Raw genomic sequence first — 14,427 nt, forward strand, 5'->3', positions numbered from 1 at the left:
CACACCAATATATATATATATATATATATATATATATATATATATTTGTCTCCGCTCATTATTGAAATTTTAAATATTTCTCTCTCTTTTATTAACACGGCAATATCCTTTAAAATGAGCTTTTACACTCTTAGAACTAATTATTGTATCTCCTTTCTTAATCTCATATCAAATGCCACCTTAGATTTAACCTAAATTAATCTAGTGAAGAGTTTGAGATAATAATTATGTGAATTTACCAATTTTTCCACAAAGTAGATCATAAAACAAGAGAAATAATTATTAAAACCATGTGGGGTTTTCTATCCTAGATTAGGTGGTGTAGAACCAATATGAGTGATAAGTGCATCCAAATTAGCTTACAGCTTTCAATTAGTGAAAAGTCATGGCGGAGAAGATGTAACGAATGAATACAATATGAAGAGGATGAAGCAAGAAAATTTGGGATGCCAACCCCACCAACCCAGCCCAAACACTGGCCAATCTGGTGGCGGTGGTCCCATGATCAGTGGCCAACCCTCACCCGTATGACAAAAGAAATCTGCCAAAAATCCAACATCAGTAATCACAACCTTTTCCTGGAAAATTCAACATGAGTTGCTTAAAGCCAATCCCGTCCCTCCAATCAAACATCGAAACATGTCCTTTCTTTTTTTTCGTACTTAAATAAGTAACGCAGCCTCCGTGGGGCCACCCTCCTTCCATATATATCTCCCTGAAAGCATGGTTTCCAACACAGTCCTCATTTTTTTTAATTCCAGGAACTGGGATTTCTTGTACCTGACTTCTGACCATTTCTTTTGCTACTTCCTCAGGAATTCACATGGTTTGTTTGGCTCTTTTTTTTTTTCCTCTCAAATAACGTTTGCATTTACAGTAACTACTGAAAGTGAACCATGTGTTCCTGTTATAAACTTGCTGCTTTTATCCTTCACTGCACATTAATGTTCTTTTTCATGGTTTTGTTGTGTTCAGGGTATAGAGGCTGAAGACTTTTCTGCAATGGAGTACTCTAATGGCAATGTATTTCAACTAGTTGTGAAACAAGGAGAGCCAACTCTTGTTCCTCCAGCCGAGGAGACAGAGAAGGGTCTTTACTTTCTCTCCAACCTTGACCAAAACATTGCAGTGATTGTGCGTACAATCTACTGCTTCAAGTCAGAAGAGAAAGGAAATGAAAATGCTGGAGAAGTGATCAAGAACGCCTTGAAAAAGGTTCTTGTGCACTATTATCCTCTTGCCGGGCGGCTAACAATAAGCTCAGAGGCAAAGCTTATTATAAATTGCACTGGAGAAGGTGCTGTTTTTGTTGAGGCTGAAGCAAACTGTGCAATGAAAGAGATTGGTGACATAACAAAGCCCGATCCAGAGACTCTTGGGAAGCTGGTTTATGAGATTCCTGATGCAAAGAACATACTGGAGATGCCTCCTTTGGTTGCTCAGGTTTTAGAACTTCTCCAAATTATGTTTTTCAAGTTTGATTTTTTTTCCCCCGGCTACATTGTTTGTAAATTGTGGACTAATACTTTTAGATCGAAATTGTACGTTCAGACATGTACTAACTATTTTTAGGTGTTTGTCTTGAGTTTCATTCATCATCCTCAAAGATTAAATAGCACAATGATCGTTTGCCTCCAATTATTTTAAATTCTGAGACATTAACTTCAACATGGTCTAAGGTGCTAATTAACTCCATGTTCCAGGTCACCAAGTTCACATGTGGAGGATTTGCACTAGGATTGTGCATGAATCATTGTATGTTTGATGGCATTGGCGCTATGGAATTTGTGAACTCATGGGGTGAAACAGCCAGAGGCTTGCCACTCTGTGTCCCTCCATTCATTGACAGAAGCATACTTAAAGCCCGGAACCCTCCAGAGATTGAGTACCCCCACCAAGAATTCGCCGAGATAGAAGACAAGTCCAGCACAAATGACCTTTACAAAGATGAAATGCTCTACAGCTCCTTCTGTTTCGATTCTGAAATGCTTGAAAAGATCAAAATGAAAGCCATGGAGGATGGGGTTCTTGGAAAGTGCACTACTTTCGAAGGGCTCTCAGCTTTTGTATGGAGAGCTCGAACCAAGGCACTCAAAATGCTGCCTGATCAACAGACAAAGCTCCTATTTGCTGTCGATGGAAGGCCAAAATTTAACCCCCCTCTACCAAAAGGGTACTTCGGAAATGGAATTGTGTTGACCAATTCGATGTGCGAAGCAGGTGAACTACTAGACAGGCCACTATCACATGCAGTGGGGCTTGTTCAAGATGCAATTAAAATGGTCACAGACAGTTACATGAGATCTGCTGTGGATTATTTTGAAGCAACAAGAGTTAGGCCTTCTCTGGCTTCAACTCTACTGATAACAACTTGGTCTAGGCTATCTTTCTACACTACAGATTTTGGGTGGGGAGAGCCAGTTCTATCTGGGCCAGTGGCATTACCAGAGAAGGAAGTCATCCTGTTCCTATCTCATGGCAAAGAGAGAAAAAGCATAAATGTGCTTCTGGGTCTGCCAGCTTTAGCCATGAAGACCTTCCAAGAAATGATACAGATTTAGAGATCATTTCACGTTTATTTGTATGTTCTTCTTATTTTTCACCATGGTGGCTGTATTGTGCTTGTCCTACACTATTGTTTAATCAACTGAATTGATTATTGTTCCTAAAAGTCCTTGTTATAATAAGAGGTGAATTTATGTTCTTGAACCTAGAGTTTACCTCATTTGTCAGGTCATGCCCACTGGAATTTGTGTTGGCAACATTCTTATATCTATGTGCTTGTGGATGATATTAAGATTTAATGAAAAATTCTATTCAATTTGGTATGTGTGTGTGAGAATTTCACATTTGAATGTGAACTAGATTGTACAATCATGATATACTCAATTATGCTCTGAGATTAAAATGTCATCACTAACCTTTTATGGCAATTATTGTTGATGGGTATGGATTTGCGATCCAGAGTTCCAGACCAGGGAACTTGGTCTGCATTATTGGACATGTAAAATGGCAGGGATCTCAACAAATAAATAAAAAGAGTTACTAGCTGGGGGTATTGGATTGATAAGAACTTGACATTTTCTAAATGATTAAAGGTTCATCATTCCTTGTTAAACATCGGGTATATTTTTTTTGTGGCAGAAGTTTAATCTAAAAGAGAAGGGAAAGTGCTAGGTAATCTTGGCCGCACAGCTAAACACTAAACTTTACATGCACGAATCATTCAAACATATTAGTATAAGCTACAACAAAACCAACATAATAAAAAAAAAATACTGCTAATAATTAGCTCCCAAGATTCTGCATAGTCTGCAGAATAGAAAATGGCGAGCAAACCTTGATGGGCTTGGGAGAACAGGGTGGCAATGGAAATTGCATATATTTTAAAGGAAGGATTAATGAAGGAATTCAAGGTTTGAAGAGAAAATTTAGGATTTGGACAAATTGAAAGAAAGCCATATAGTAAATGACTTAAGGCTTTCAATTTCCACATAAGCCAGCATCTGTCTTAGATGGTCTGAAATTCAGTGCATTAAGGCTGTAGATGCAGAGGTTTTGTTGTTTGACTTTGATTGAAATCTCATTTGTTGTGGATTTGTATCCAGGAACATTGCATGCTTTAGATGAACTCGACATTAAGCTTGCTTCACAGGAGGAGTCAATGGCTGCTAGTGCACATGCAATTCCATCAACAGAAGGTATTTCTAGCTTGTACATTCCATACCTATTTGTGGTTCTGTTCACTGAGAACGATATCTGCTCTCTGGTTTTGGGCCAACTAGCTTTGAACTTGCAGTCTATTCTAACTTCAGCACCTGGATAAACAATAGTATTTGTCAAAAAAAAAAAAAATCAGAGACAATGCCAGTATCTTAACATAGAAAGCTTCCAATTGCTAGAAAAAAATTGAAACTAATTCTAGGCTGGTGGAGATTAGTCGACCTGGTAAGAAGTAGCTGTGTCTGGAGAAGGTGTTGTTGGAGCAGATGTCGCAGTAAACAAGACCCATTACACTGATATGGGCACTAGTTTTTTTAGATGGTTCAACCTTCGAAGACATTGAGTTGATAAAGAAAAATGAGAGAAAAAAGAGAACAAGGGGATTCATGGCTGCAAACTTTGGGAGACAGGAGAAAATAACAATTTTACAAAGGCTTCTCTATATATGAAAACTTGAATAAATTAGATTTTAGCGAACGGCACTGAGAGCATTATCATATTTGAAGATGAATTTTGTTTTGTGGATAATGAGTAGCAGCAAGGAGTTGGTGGAGATCCAACTGTAAAACATGAAAGTTGAGGAGATATATCTTTTTCACAAGAAACAAAGGCATGTGAACTTCATTTGGCATATATGGAGCTGGATGTGTAGGAAAGAGAAGAGGAAGCAGACTCTTTATGGGGCAGAGTAGCTTTTTTTTTGAAAGATTTGTGGGGCTTGAATTAAAGCCCTCTTTTGTTCATATAATCTTATTGCAGAAGGTCTAGGTATTTATAGGCTTACTGATCATTAGAGCCTAAAGGAAGAAAAAAATAAAACATGAATGGAGGGGTCAGATCATTGTTTCTTGTGATTAATATTCGATTCAAAACTCCCCTTTGGATGTTATGGTAAAAAAAAATGCAAGTTGAAAATATATATTAATTAAGCATTAATGAAATTCAGCAAGACATTCATCTACTGAATTTATAGCATGCATGTTCATATGCATGCTAGTAAATACAGAAGAAGATAAGACTAGACTATAACCTAATGGATAGAGAACGTTCATTCTCTTCATGTGAGCCTTAAATGGCAGGCATGAGAATCCACAGGTCTTATCACCATCAATGAAGAGAGTAACCAGAAGAAGATTAAGTGATTTATTTACAATTTATTAGAATCACCAGAAACTTGTCAAGTACACAATGAAGAAAATATAGATTTAACTACAACTTAAACTTACCTTCCTTCACATGGCCTTCTTCCCTTTTTTAGCAAAAGATGGCCTTCTTTAGGAAGCTCACAAGCTAAGTAATATGGTCTGATATCACAGCCGAGTTGAAAGAGCTGTGGAAAAAAGAAAAGCGCACGGATAACGCAGCATCCCTTCTTCCTTCCAAGTTCCATAGCTAAATTATGAGGGAGCGGAATGGAATCCCAAAAGGGAATCGGTCCCTTGTTATGGTTGATAAAGAGGCATGGCAGAGGGTTGCTAGCTAGGCACCCGTGTGTTTCTTCCAGTCACGAACAAATTTTTCTGCCAAGATGATGCAGCTGTGCTGTCCATGTCCTTCTGTCACATCGAAGTAAATAAATTAAATGAAAGGGTAGAGTACTCTTAACCTTTCTTTATTTTCTGTTATCACATTAACTCTTACGAGTGATAATAAAGTATAATAGGAGATGTATTCTTGTATCTTCTGATTTATTTTATATTTTTATTTTTTAATTAAAAATAAATATATTTTTGTTTTTTCTATATCTAATCATGAAACGCTAGTGCCTAAATATTTTTTTTTTTAAAATATTACATTGATTATTCCTAAAACTTTTAACTCTGCCTTGGTGCCATAAGAAAAGACAACACAACAAGTCTATTCAAGGACTACCTGTACATATTTCAATCCCAAAGAGAAAATTAACATTCAAATTTGGCGTGATAAATTATCCTTAAATAGTTATTTTATCCATGCTTTCGATGGGTTAGATTATTTTTTTTTCAAAATTATTTTTTAGATATATAGATTTTTTTAACATGTTTTTTATATAAAAAATTAAGTTGAAATTAAAAAATATTAGATATTATCTAAAAATCTAATAAAATAAATTAGACTAATATCTTTAAATACTAAATACACCTAAAATTCTTTTAAAAAAATCTTTATTCAAAAAAGGTTTGTAAAATCTATGAACTAGGTCATGAGATTAGGACAGACCAATAATATTTTTTTAAAGATAACCACAAAATGATTTTATTTTAAAATGTTATCGACCGATAAAATTAAAAAATAAAAAAAAATAAAAAATGATATTAACCCGTATTAACTTTTCCAACATGTAATCCATGTCATTAAATTGGAAGCATAATGAATGGAAAAATCACAAAACCCAACCTCCAATAAATCAAACATTGAAAGATAAAATCAAGAAAAGAATCAATTATATAAAAGGATCTAAAAAAAATCATAATCAAAAGAATGAGGGTGAAAGTCAAAAGAAAACGTAAATTAGAGGGGGAAAAAAGAAGGGTTAAATTGAAAAGAAAAATTACTTTAACAAAAGAGAAAACATATAAAACAAAAGAGCGAAAATGAAAAAAAAAGAAATACACCATAAAATTTAATTGAATGATGAAATTAAGAAACAACAAAATTTTAACAAACAAAACCAAGAAAAAAAATAGAAATCAAAATTATTTTTTGGATATATAAATTTTTTCTACATGTTTTTTATATAAAAAATTAAGTTGAAATTAAAAAATATTAGATATTATCTAAAAATCTAATAAAATAAATTAGAATAATATCTTTAAATACTAAACAAACCTAATTTTTTTTAAAATCTTTATTCAAAAAAGGTTTGTAAAATCCGTGAACTAGATCATGAGATCAGGACAGATTAATAATATTTTTTTAAAGATAACCACAAAATGATTTTATTTTAAAATGATATCGACTGATCAAATTAGAAAAGAAAAGAAAATAAAAAATAATATTAACCTGTATTAACTTTTCCAATATGTGATCCATATCATTAGATTAGAAGCATAATGAATGAAAAAATCACGAAGCCCAACCCCCAATAAATCAAACACTGAAAAATGAAATCAAGAAAAGAATCAATTATACAAAAGGATCTAAAAAAATTATAATTAAAAGAATGAGGGTGAAAGTCGAAAGAAAAAGTAAATTAGAGGGGAAAAAAGAAGGGTTAAATTGAAATGAAAAATTACTTTAACAAAAGAGAAAACATATCAAAAGAATAAGAGCTAAAATGAAAAAAAAAGAAAAAGAAATACATCATAAAATTTGATTGAATGATGAAATTGAGAAGCAAGAAAATTTTAACAAAAAAACCAAGAAAAAAATAGAAATCAAGAGAATAAAAACCAAATTTAAAAAAAAAATACAAGAAAAATTATCATTTAAAGCTAAATTGAAAACAAAATTTTTTTTCATAAAAAGGTCAAGGAAAACAAAATAAAAAATAAAAAAAGACTAGAATTAAAACATCAAAAATAAAGAGGGCCTAGGCGTATATGACAAATTGTAATTGAATGGCTAAGTTGAAAACAAACAAAATTTTTATAAAAGGGTTGAAGACAAAAGTAAAAAAGAAAAAGAAAAATAATTGGAATTAAAATACAAAAAACAAAAAGGGCCAATGTGTACTTTTTAAGATAGGAGAGAAAAAAAGAGGAGAAAAATAAATGGTCATCAACGACAAATCACTTATCAGACATTGTTACACATTGCACCAAAAGAAAGAGGGTAAGATATCACTTTCAAAGACATGGCAGAACAATAAATTTGGCTAACAGAAGGCAGTGCATGCATTGCATATAATGTTTTGGTAAAAAACAATAATTATTAAGAGCAAACAGTCTTAAAATACCCTTCATGATTCTGGAATTAATAAAAAAAATTGATGTGAAAAGATGAAATCGCCCTTAAATATTTGCTTTGTTTTTTTTTTCCTTGACTCTAATGGCAGAAAAGTCATTTTACTATTTTGTAAAAAACAAAAGATCAAAATACTCTTGGTTAACAATTTAATTATTTTTTAGTGTGGGGTAAATCAATAATATGACTGTTCAAAAAAAAGTTGGAAAGAAAAAAATAACCCCTAACAATTATTTAATGACTAATTGACTATTGAAAAAGATTGTATCACCCTCAAAATCAAGGCACCTTAATTTTTCTTTAAAGGAAAAACTTAATAATGAATAGTTTTTTGTGTCCATGTGCATAGTATTTTGCACATTGTTTAGCCTACGTCTTTTATTACTTCTGTTAATACTACCATAGGCTTATGAGCTCTTTTCTTATGCATCTAATACCTAATGGTTCAAAAACCACTAAGTTTTTAAAATCTGGCTATCATCAAAACCATGAAAGCTTATAAGCTAATGTATACATGTATGGGTTTACATGTTTTTGTTTTTCTTTGCACTTTGTGAAGTCTTAAAGATAAAGGTTTTAAAAATCAAACATAAAGATAGTTATCATCGAAAAAAAATCTTGTTACTTTTAATTGTTTCGAGAAGATGTCTTTAAAATTAAGATTAAGAAAAAATTACACTTATCCTCCTATAGTTTAATTATTTTTTCTCTCTGCCTCTATTATTTTAGAAATTATAGTTTACCTTTTTGGTCAATTGAAAACTTAAAATAAAATAATAAAAAACAAATTTACACTTGTATAACACAAATGATATATTAGTTTTTTTGTCCAATCTTTTCCCTTTCCTCCCTTAATCTTTACTTTGTTTTAATCAAAACTCTAAATTAAAAAAACTAAATAAAAAATCCTTTAACAAAAATAGGAGAAAAATAAAAAATAAATCGAACCAATATTTTTTCTTTTGCACTTAGGATTTTTAAAAATTAAAACTTAAATATAAAACTCTAAATCAAACTGTTGCCATGCTAATGTTTTTCTATAATTTGAAGTTTGATCCTAAGTGTAAAATTAGAGATTGAGGGTTTGGGTTTGTGTATTTAGAGTAGTCCATTAAAATTTTCTTTTTATGTAATATGTTATGCCAATTCCTTCATGTTTGGACACCATTTAAAGTTTTTTGTCATATGAAGGTGGTAGATGAGCCTCATATCCATTTGATAAAATTTCTTACTATATTTGTCATAGGAGAAATATCGATGAGCTACAAGTTAAAAGGGATAAAATTGAAAAAAGTAGTCATCGATTAGTTTTATGATAACTAAAAAACCCTAAATGATCTTTCAGATATTCCAAATAAAGAGTTGATTATGTAATAGGAAAGATATGATCACTCTATTTATCCTATCTAAGATAGAATGTATTGTTATTTGTTTTAAAATTAATGTGTTCATCATGCTTTGGGGTTGCCAAAACCCAATTTTTTTTATTTTAAATTTATATTGAACAATGGTTTTGGATTTGGTCTAAAGATGACCTAATTCCTAATTTGACCAAAGGACAAACATTGGACCTAATATAAACATGTAATTTCTAATTCAAATACTTAGTAATCAACATCTAATGATAGGAATCACGAATGAACCATCTAATCTTAGTTGAGTTCTCTAAATAAATGAAAACAAATATATAATAACACAAACAAAAACACATAAATAATATAATAAGTGACATGAACATATATCTACTAATTCTATTATCTGATATTTAAGATTCAAGGATAAGAGTTGTTTAGCGGGTCATCTCATCTTGTTCTCAAATAAAAGATAATAGTTACATAATAAAACATGAAATAAATAAAAAACATAACACATAAAATGGATTGAGAATCTTTATTTCAACCTAAGCATCACGATGAATAAACATATGTTCACACTAAAGATTTTAATATGAAGACCAACTATTACACCTCTGATAAACCAAATTCAAACTCAATCCTTCCAATATCAATCCTAGACTATTTCATACATCCGGAGTTGCCATGCAATGACATAACTCATAACACTTAAAGTATTCAACAATCATACATAAAAATCAATAATATTACAAGATACTTGAAAAATAAACAAAAATAAAAAATGTTATAAATTATTTTTAAAAGTAGACAAATCATTTTTAGAGTTGCTAATATTGATTGGAAGTTTGTAAAATAGCATAAGCAGTGTTGGGTAAATTGTTAGTGATGACAAATGTCTCCACTTATTGAATATATCTCCATAAAGAAACCATAAATGGTTAAGATTTAGGTTGATCTGATTGTTGATATTTATGGGTTGATTCAAGTTGTGATTAAGGCTGATTTTATGATTGACTTGATGACACGACCAAAATGATTGATGTCTTTTCCCAAATGTAGGATTGTCGAAGTAATAAATAATTCGGTGACACGACCAAAATGATTGATGTCTTTTTCCAAATGCAGGATTGTCAAAGTAATAAATAATTCGACAAAATCAGGGTCGAACCACAGGAAGGTTAACTATATAATGATGATGATGAGTTAAAGAGGACTTTGAGATGTAAGATTAATGTAAAGATTAAATAAGGATAAAATAATTGTCAAGGTTAGAGGATCCACTAATGGTATTTCAAATAAGTATAGTATAAACCTTTTTTTATTACTCAATTGGAAACTACATACCAAGGAGATTCCAATCGAATTATAAATTGTTAACATGATTACATTAGTTATCTTATTCGAATAATACTAATACTTGTAAATGTTGTTAGATACTCATGATTATAACTTATGTTAACAACAAATTAAGTTCCTTTCATGACACAAGTGTCGGTTATACCATACAATTGAGCTATGAAAGTATTAAGTATTTATTGTACTAAGTATTATATAACATAAATCTAGATTAACCATTTAACAAATAAAGTATTAAAAGTGAACTAGATAACAAATACAAAATATATTAGTATCAAACATTAAGGTTCATGTTGAGTTTATGCTATACTTATTCTTATACCATTAGTGTAACATTTTCACTTTGACATAATAAACTTAACTAAACATAATCAAAGAGAGAAACATAAATAAAAAGATAAGAGCATAAATAAGATATAAGTTAATTAAATAAAGAAAAGGAAATGAAAAGCATAAATAAAAGATTAATGAAAGCAAAATATTTTTGGCTCCTATGAGTAAGGATATATCATCTTATAAATTATGGAATGTAAACTATAATTTTAATAGAATAATGACAAAATGAAAAAATGATTAAACTACAAGATTTTAATGTGATTATCTCAAGATTAAAGAAAAAATATGCTCATTGTCATAACTTATTTATCCTTTTAAAATAAATAAAATAAAAAATAAATAATAATGGCAAAGAGATTGGTGATGTGGAAAAAACTAGTTGAGGAAGGATTTTATATATGCATAAAATCAAGCTATAACTTTGGATGAAGTCAGAAGCCTTGATCGTATCTCAATGTGCCCAAAACTTGAGAGACAATATACATTCAAAGTCAAATTAAATGATTATTGGATGAATCTATAAAAAAAATTAAGTTCAGGGACATAATTAGATTTTTAATAGGCTAATTTGATTTAATCATGAGTTGAATTTATAGCTTGATTATGTTTAAGAATTAATTTGGATCCAATTGAAAAAATTAATTAGATGTAAGGGCTTAATTATACTTTAAATGAGTCAAATTAATTTTATGAGAGGTTTAATTAGTGAAAAATTAAGTTTGGAAGATAACATTCAAGGTCAAATTAAATGATTATTGGACGAATCTGCAAAAAAAGAAAGAAAGTTCAAGGACATAATTAGATTTTTAATAGGCTAATTTGATTTAATTATAAGCTGAATTTATAGCTTAACTATGTTTAAGAATTAATTTGGGTCCAATTAAAGAAATTAATTAGGTACAAAGGCTTAATTACACTTTAAATAAATCAAATTAATTTTATTAGAGGCTTAATTGGTAAAAAATTAAGTTTGGAAGATACTCATTAGAGGACCGAATTTATTTTTTACAAAGTCAATTGGTTTAAATTAGGGATAAAATCATAAGAAAATTAAAGTTTTGAGGTTAATTAAGAGATAAATTGAAGAAACTCACAACCAAGGACCATTTTGAAAAAAATCAAACTTTAGGAACCCGATTGATTAAAATTAGAGGTGAAACTGAAAAAATTTAAAAGTTTAATGGTTTATTAAGGGTCAATATGCATGAATCTAATACCAAGGACTAATATGAAAAAGGCACTAGAATTCAAGGTTGATATTAAAATTTAGTAGAGATAAAATTGTATAAAATTAGATGTTTAGGTTCAATTAGAGGTGTAATTGAAAGAAATTAAAAGCCGAAGGATCAAATTGAACTTTATCCAAATCCATAAACTAAAAGCTTAAAAGCTAAAATGACATTATTTCATTTAAATGAAAAGGCATGTTTTGACCAAAACAATGCCCTTTTTTTTTTTTTTTATCAAAATAGTAAAGAAAAGACAAACCAGACAATACGTCGTCTAATACTGTTCATTTTCTTTTTCTTTTTTATCTTTCATCCAAAAACTGATCAGGGGACCACCTTTTAGAGCATTTAATGATTTATTTCTCAACCAAACTGACATGACCAAAAGATTAATATCTTCTCCTAAGTGCAGGAGTGTCGAAGTAATAAATAATCCGACAAGACCGGGGTCGAACCACAGGGAGGCTAATTGTATAAATTATAAACAATAATAATACAATAACAACAACAAAATAGTAACAATAATAATAATAACAACATCAGTAACAGTAACAGTAATAGTCATAGTAATGGTAATGGTAATAATAATAATAAAAGAAGAAGAAGAAGTTGATAAGAACTTTGAGATGGAAGATTAACGTAAGGATTAAACAATGATAACAACAAATATCAAGGTTAGAGGATCTGACACGACTAAAAGATTGATGTCTTCTCCCAAGTGCAGGAGTGTCGAAGTAATAAATAACCCGGCAAGACCGGGGTCGAACCACAAGGAGGTTAATTGTACAAATTATAAACAACAATTATAAAACAACAATAACAACAACAACAATAGTAATAATAATAATAACAATAACAATAATAATAATAATAATAATAATAATAATAATAGTAATAATAATAATAGTAGTAGTAGTAATAATAATAATAATAAAGAAAAAGAAGAAGAAGAAGATGATGAGAACTTGGAGATGGAAAATTAATGTAAGGATTAAACAATAATAATAACAAATGTCAAGGTTAGAGGTTCCACTAATGGTATATCAAACAAGTATAGTATAAACTCTTATTATTGAATTGGAAACCACACACAAAGGAGGTTCCAATCAGATTATATATTGTTAACATGATTACATTAGTCATCTTATTCAATTAATGCTAATACTTGTAAATCTCGTCAAGCATTCATGATTATAACTTATGTTAACAACAAATCAAGTTCCTTTCATAGCTCAGGTGTCGGTTATACCATACATTATGGGCTATGAAAGTGCCAAGCATTTGTTGTACCAAATGTTATACAACATAAATCAAGATTAATCATTTAACAAGCAAAGTATTAAAGAGTGAACAAGATAACAAATATAAAACATGTTAGTATCAAACATTAAAGTCCATATTAAGTTTACACTATACTTATTCTTACACCATTAGTGTAACCTTTTCACCTTGACATAACTAACTTAGCTAGACATAATGAAAGAAAGCAAAATAGATAAACAAAATAAGAACATAAAAGTTAACTAAGTAAAGGAAAGGAAATGAAAGGCATAAACTTAATATTAATGAAAACAAAGCATAAAAAATACAAAGAGAGAAAGGAAGAGAATGATCTTGATCTGGAAACCAAGATGCCTAAATGCATGGCAAATGCCTCCTTTTATAGGCCAAAATTGAGAACTATTGATTTGATGACTAATTGATAAGTGGGTGGCCAACTTTTGACTTGGTGACAATCCTTATCTTCTCTTGTCTGCCCAAAACGTCATTGATAACGTCAAAACTGGAGCCAGGTGCAAACATGAAAGTTGTAGGCAATTGTCTCAGCTTTCTTGTGTAAAAAATTCAGCTCATTTGGACTTCTAGAACTCCAGATATGGCCAAAATACCGAACAGTGCTCGGGCTGGAAGACAGATTCGGGCTTCTTTGTTGTTGCTACAATTTGGACTTGATAATGGCCTTTTTAGATCTTGGGCTCCATATGAAAGTTGTAGGCCTATGTCTTACCTTTCCATCCATATAAATTGGACCTAAATCTGAGATATATAGCTCCAGATATGACCCATTTACCGAACAGTGTTCCGGTTTGGATTGCACCGACATCTCTTCTCTAAGTTTGACCATCTCTTTATCCATGCAATTTAAGTTCTTCAAGTCATCAATCAATCCTTTCATTTATGTGATAGACCTGCATTAAAAATAGACATTTACCACAAATTAAAGGTATCTTATATTATTAGATATATTATTATAAAACATGCTTTGGTTAAGGAGTTATTGATACTTCAAGTGCAAAATGATGATATAAAACCATGATAAAAATGCACTTTTAAGTACTAATCACACCCCCCAACCAGCTTATTACTAGTCCCTAGTAATCAAAGCGTAAAATAGAAAAACAATTTGCAAATTCCACAAAGCAAGGTATTCATCATTTAACTTCCATTAATCTATCCAGATAAACAAACTCTCATTAAATTTATATATCTGCTCAATACCTCTTAACAAGATATTAATAAACCTTTCTTTTGTGCTCAATGTA

The 14,427-nt window shown here is 30.5% G+C and overlaps 2 protein-coding genes across 2 annotated transcripts; one reads left to right on the top strand and one right to left on the bottom strand.

Moving 5' to 3' along the window:
- Nucleotides 1–715: 715 nt before the first annotated feature.
- On the top strand, nucleotides 716–2,824 carry RWP1 (HXXXD-type acyl-transferase family protein). The gene is made up of 3 exons (XM_011047445.1): nucleotides 716–826; nucleotides 976–1,443; nucleotides 1,704–2,824. The coding sequence occupies exons 1-3, from the start codon at nucleotides 824–826 to the stop codon at nucleotides 2,559–2,561; spliced, it is 1,329 nt and encodes a 442-aa protein (XP_011045747.1). The 5' UTR covers nucleotides 716–823; the 3' UTR covers nucleotides 2,562–2,824.
- Nucleotides 2,825–3,174: 350 nt separating this feature from the next.
- On the bottom strand, nucleotides 3,175–4,444 carry LOC105140573 (Pollen Ole e 1 allergen and extensin family protein). The gene is made up of 2 exons (XM_011047446.1): nucleotides 3,946–4,444; nucleotides 3,175–3,818 (listed from the first exon to the last, which is right to left on the bottom strand). The coding sequence occupies exons 1-2, from the start codon at nucleotides 4,109–4,111 to the stop codon at nucleotides 3,484–3,486; spliced, it is 501 nt and encodes a 166-aa protein (XP_011045748.1). The 5' UTR covers nucleotides 4,112–4,444; the 3' UTR covers nucleotides 3,175–3,483.
- Between the last annotated feature and the right edge of the window lie 9,983 nt (nucleotides 4,445–14,427).

The sequence above is a fragment of the Populus euphratica genome, unplaced genomic scaffold (genome assembly GCF_000495115.2).
Source record: "Populus euphratica unplaced genomic scaffold, PopEup_1.0 scaffold116.1, whole genome shotgun sequence".
Classification (NCBI taxonomy): Eukaryota; Viridiplantae; Streptophyta; class Magnoliopsida; order Malpighiales; family Salicaceae; genus Populus; species Populus euphratica.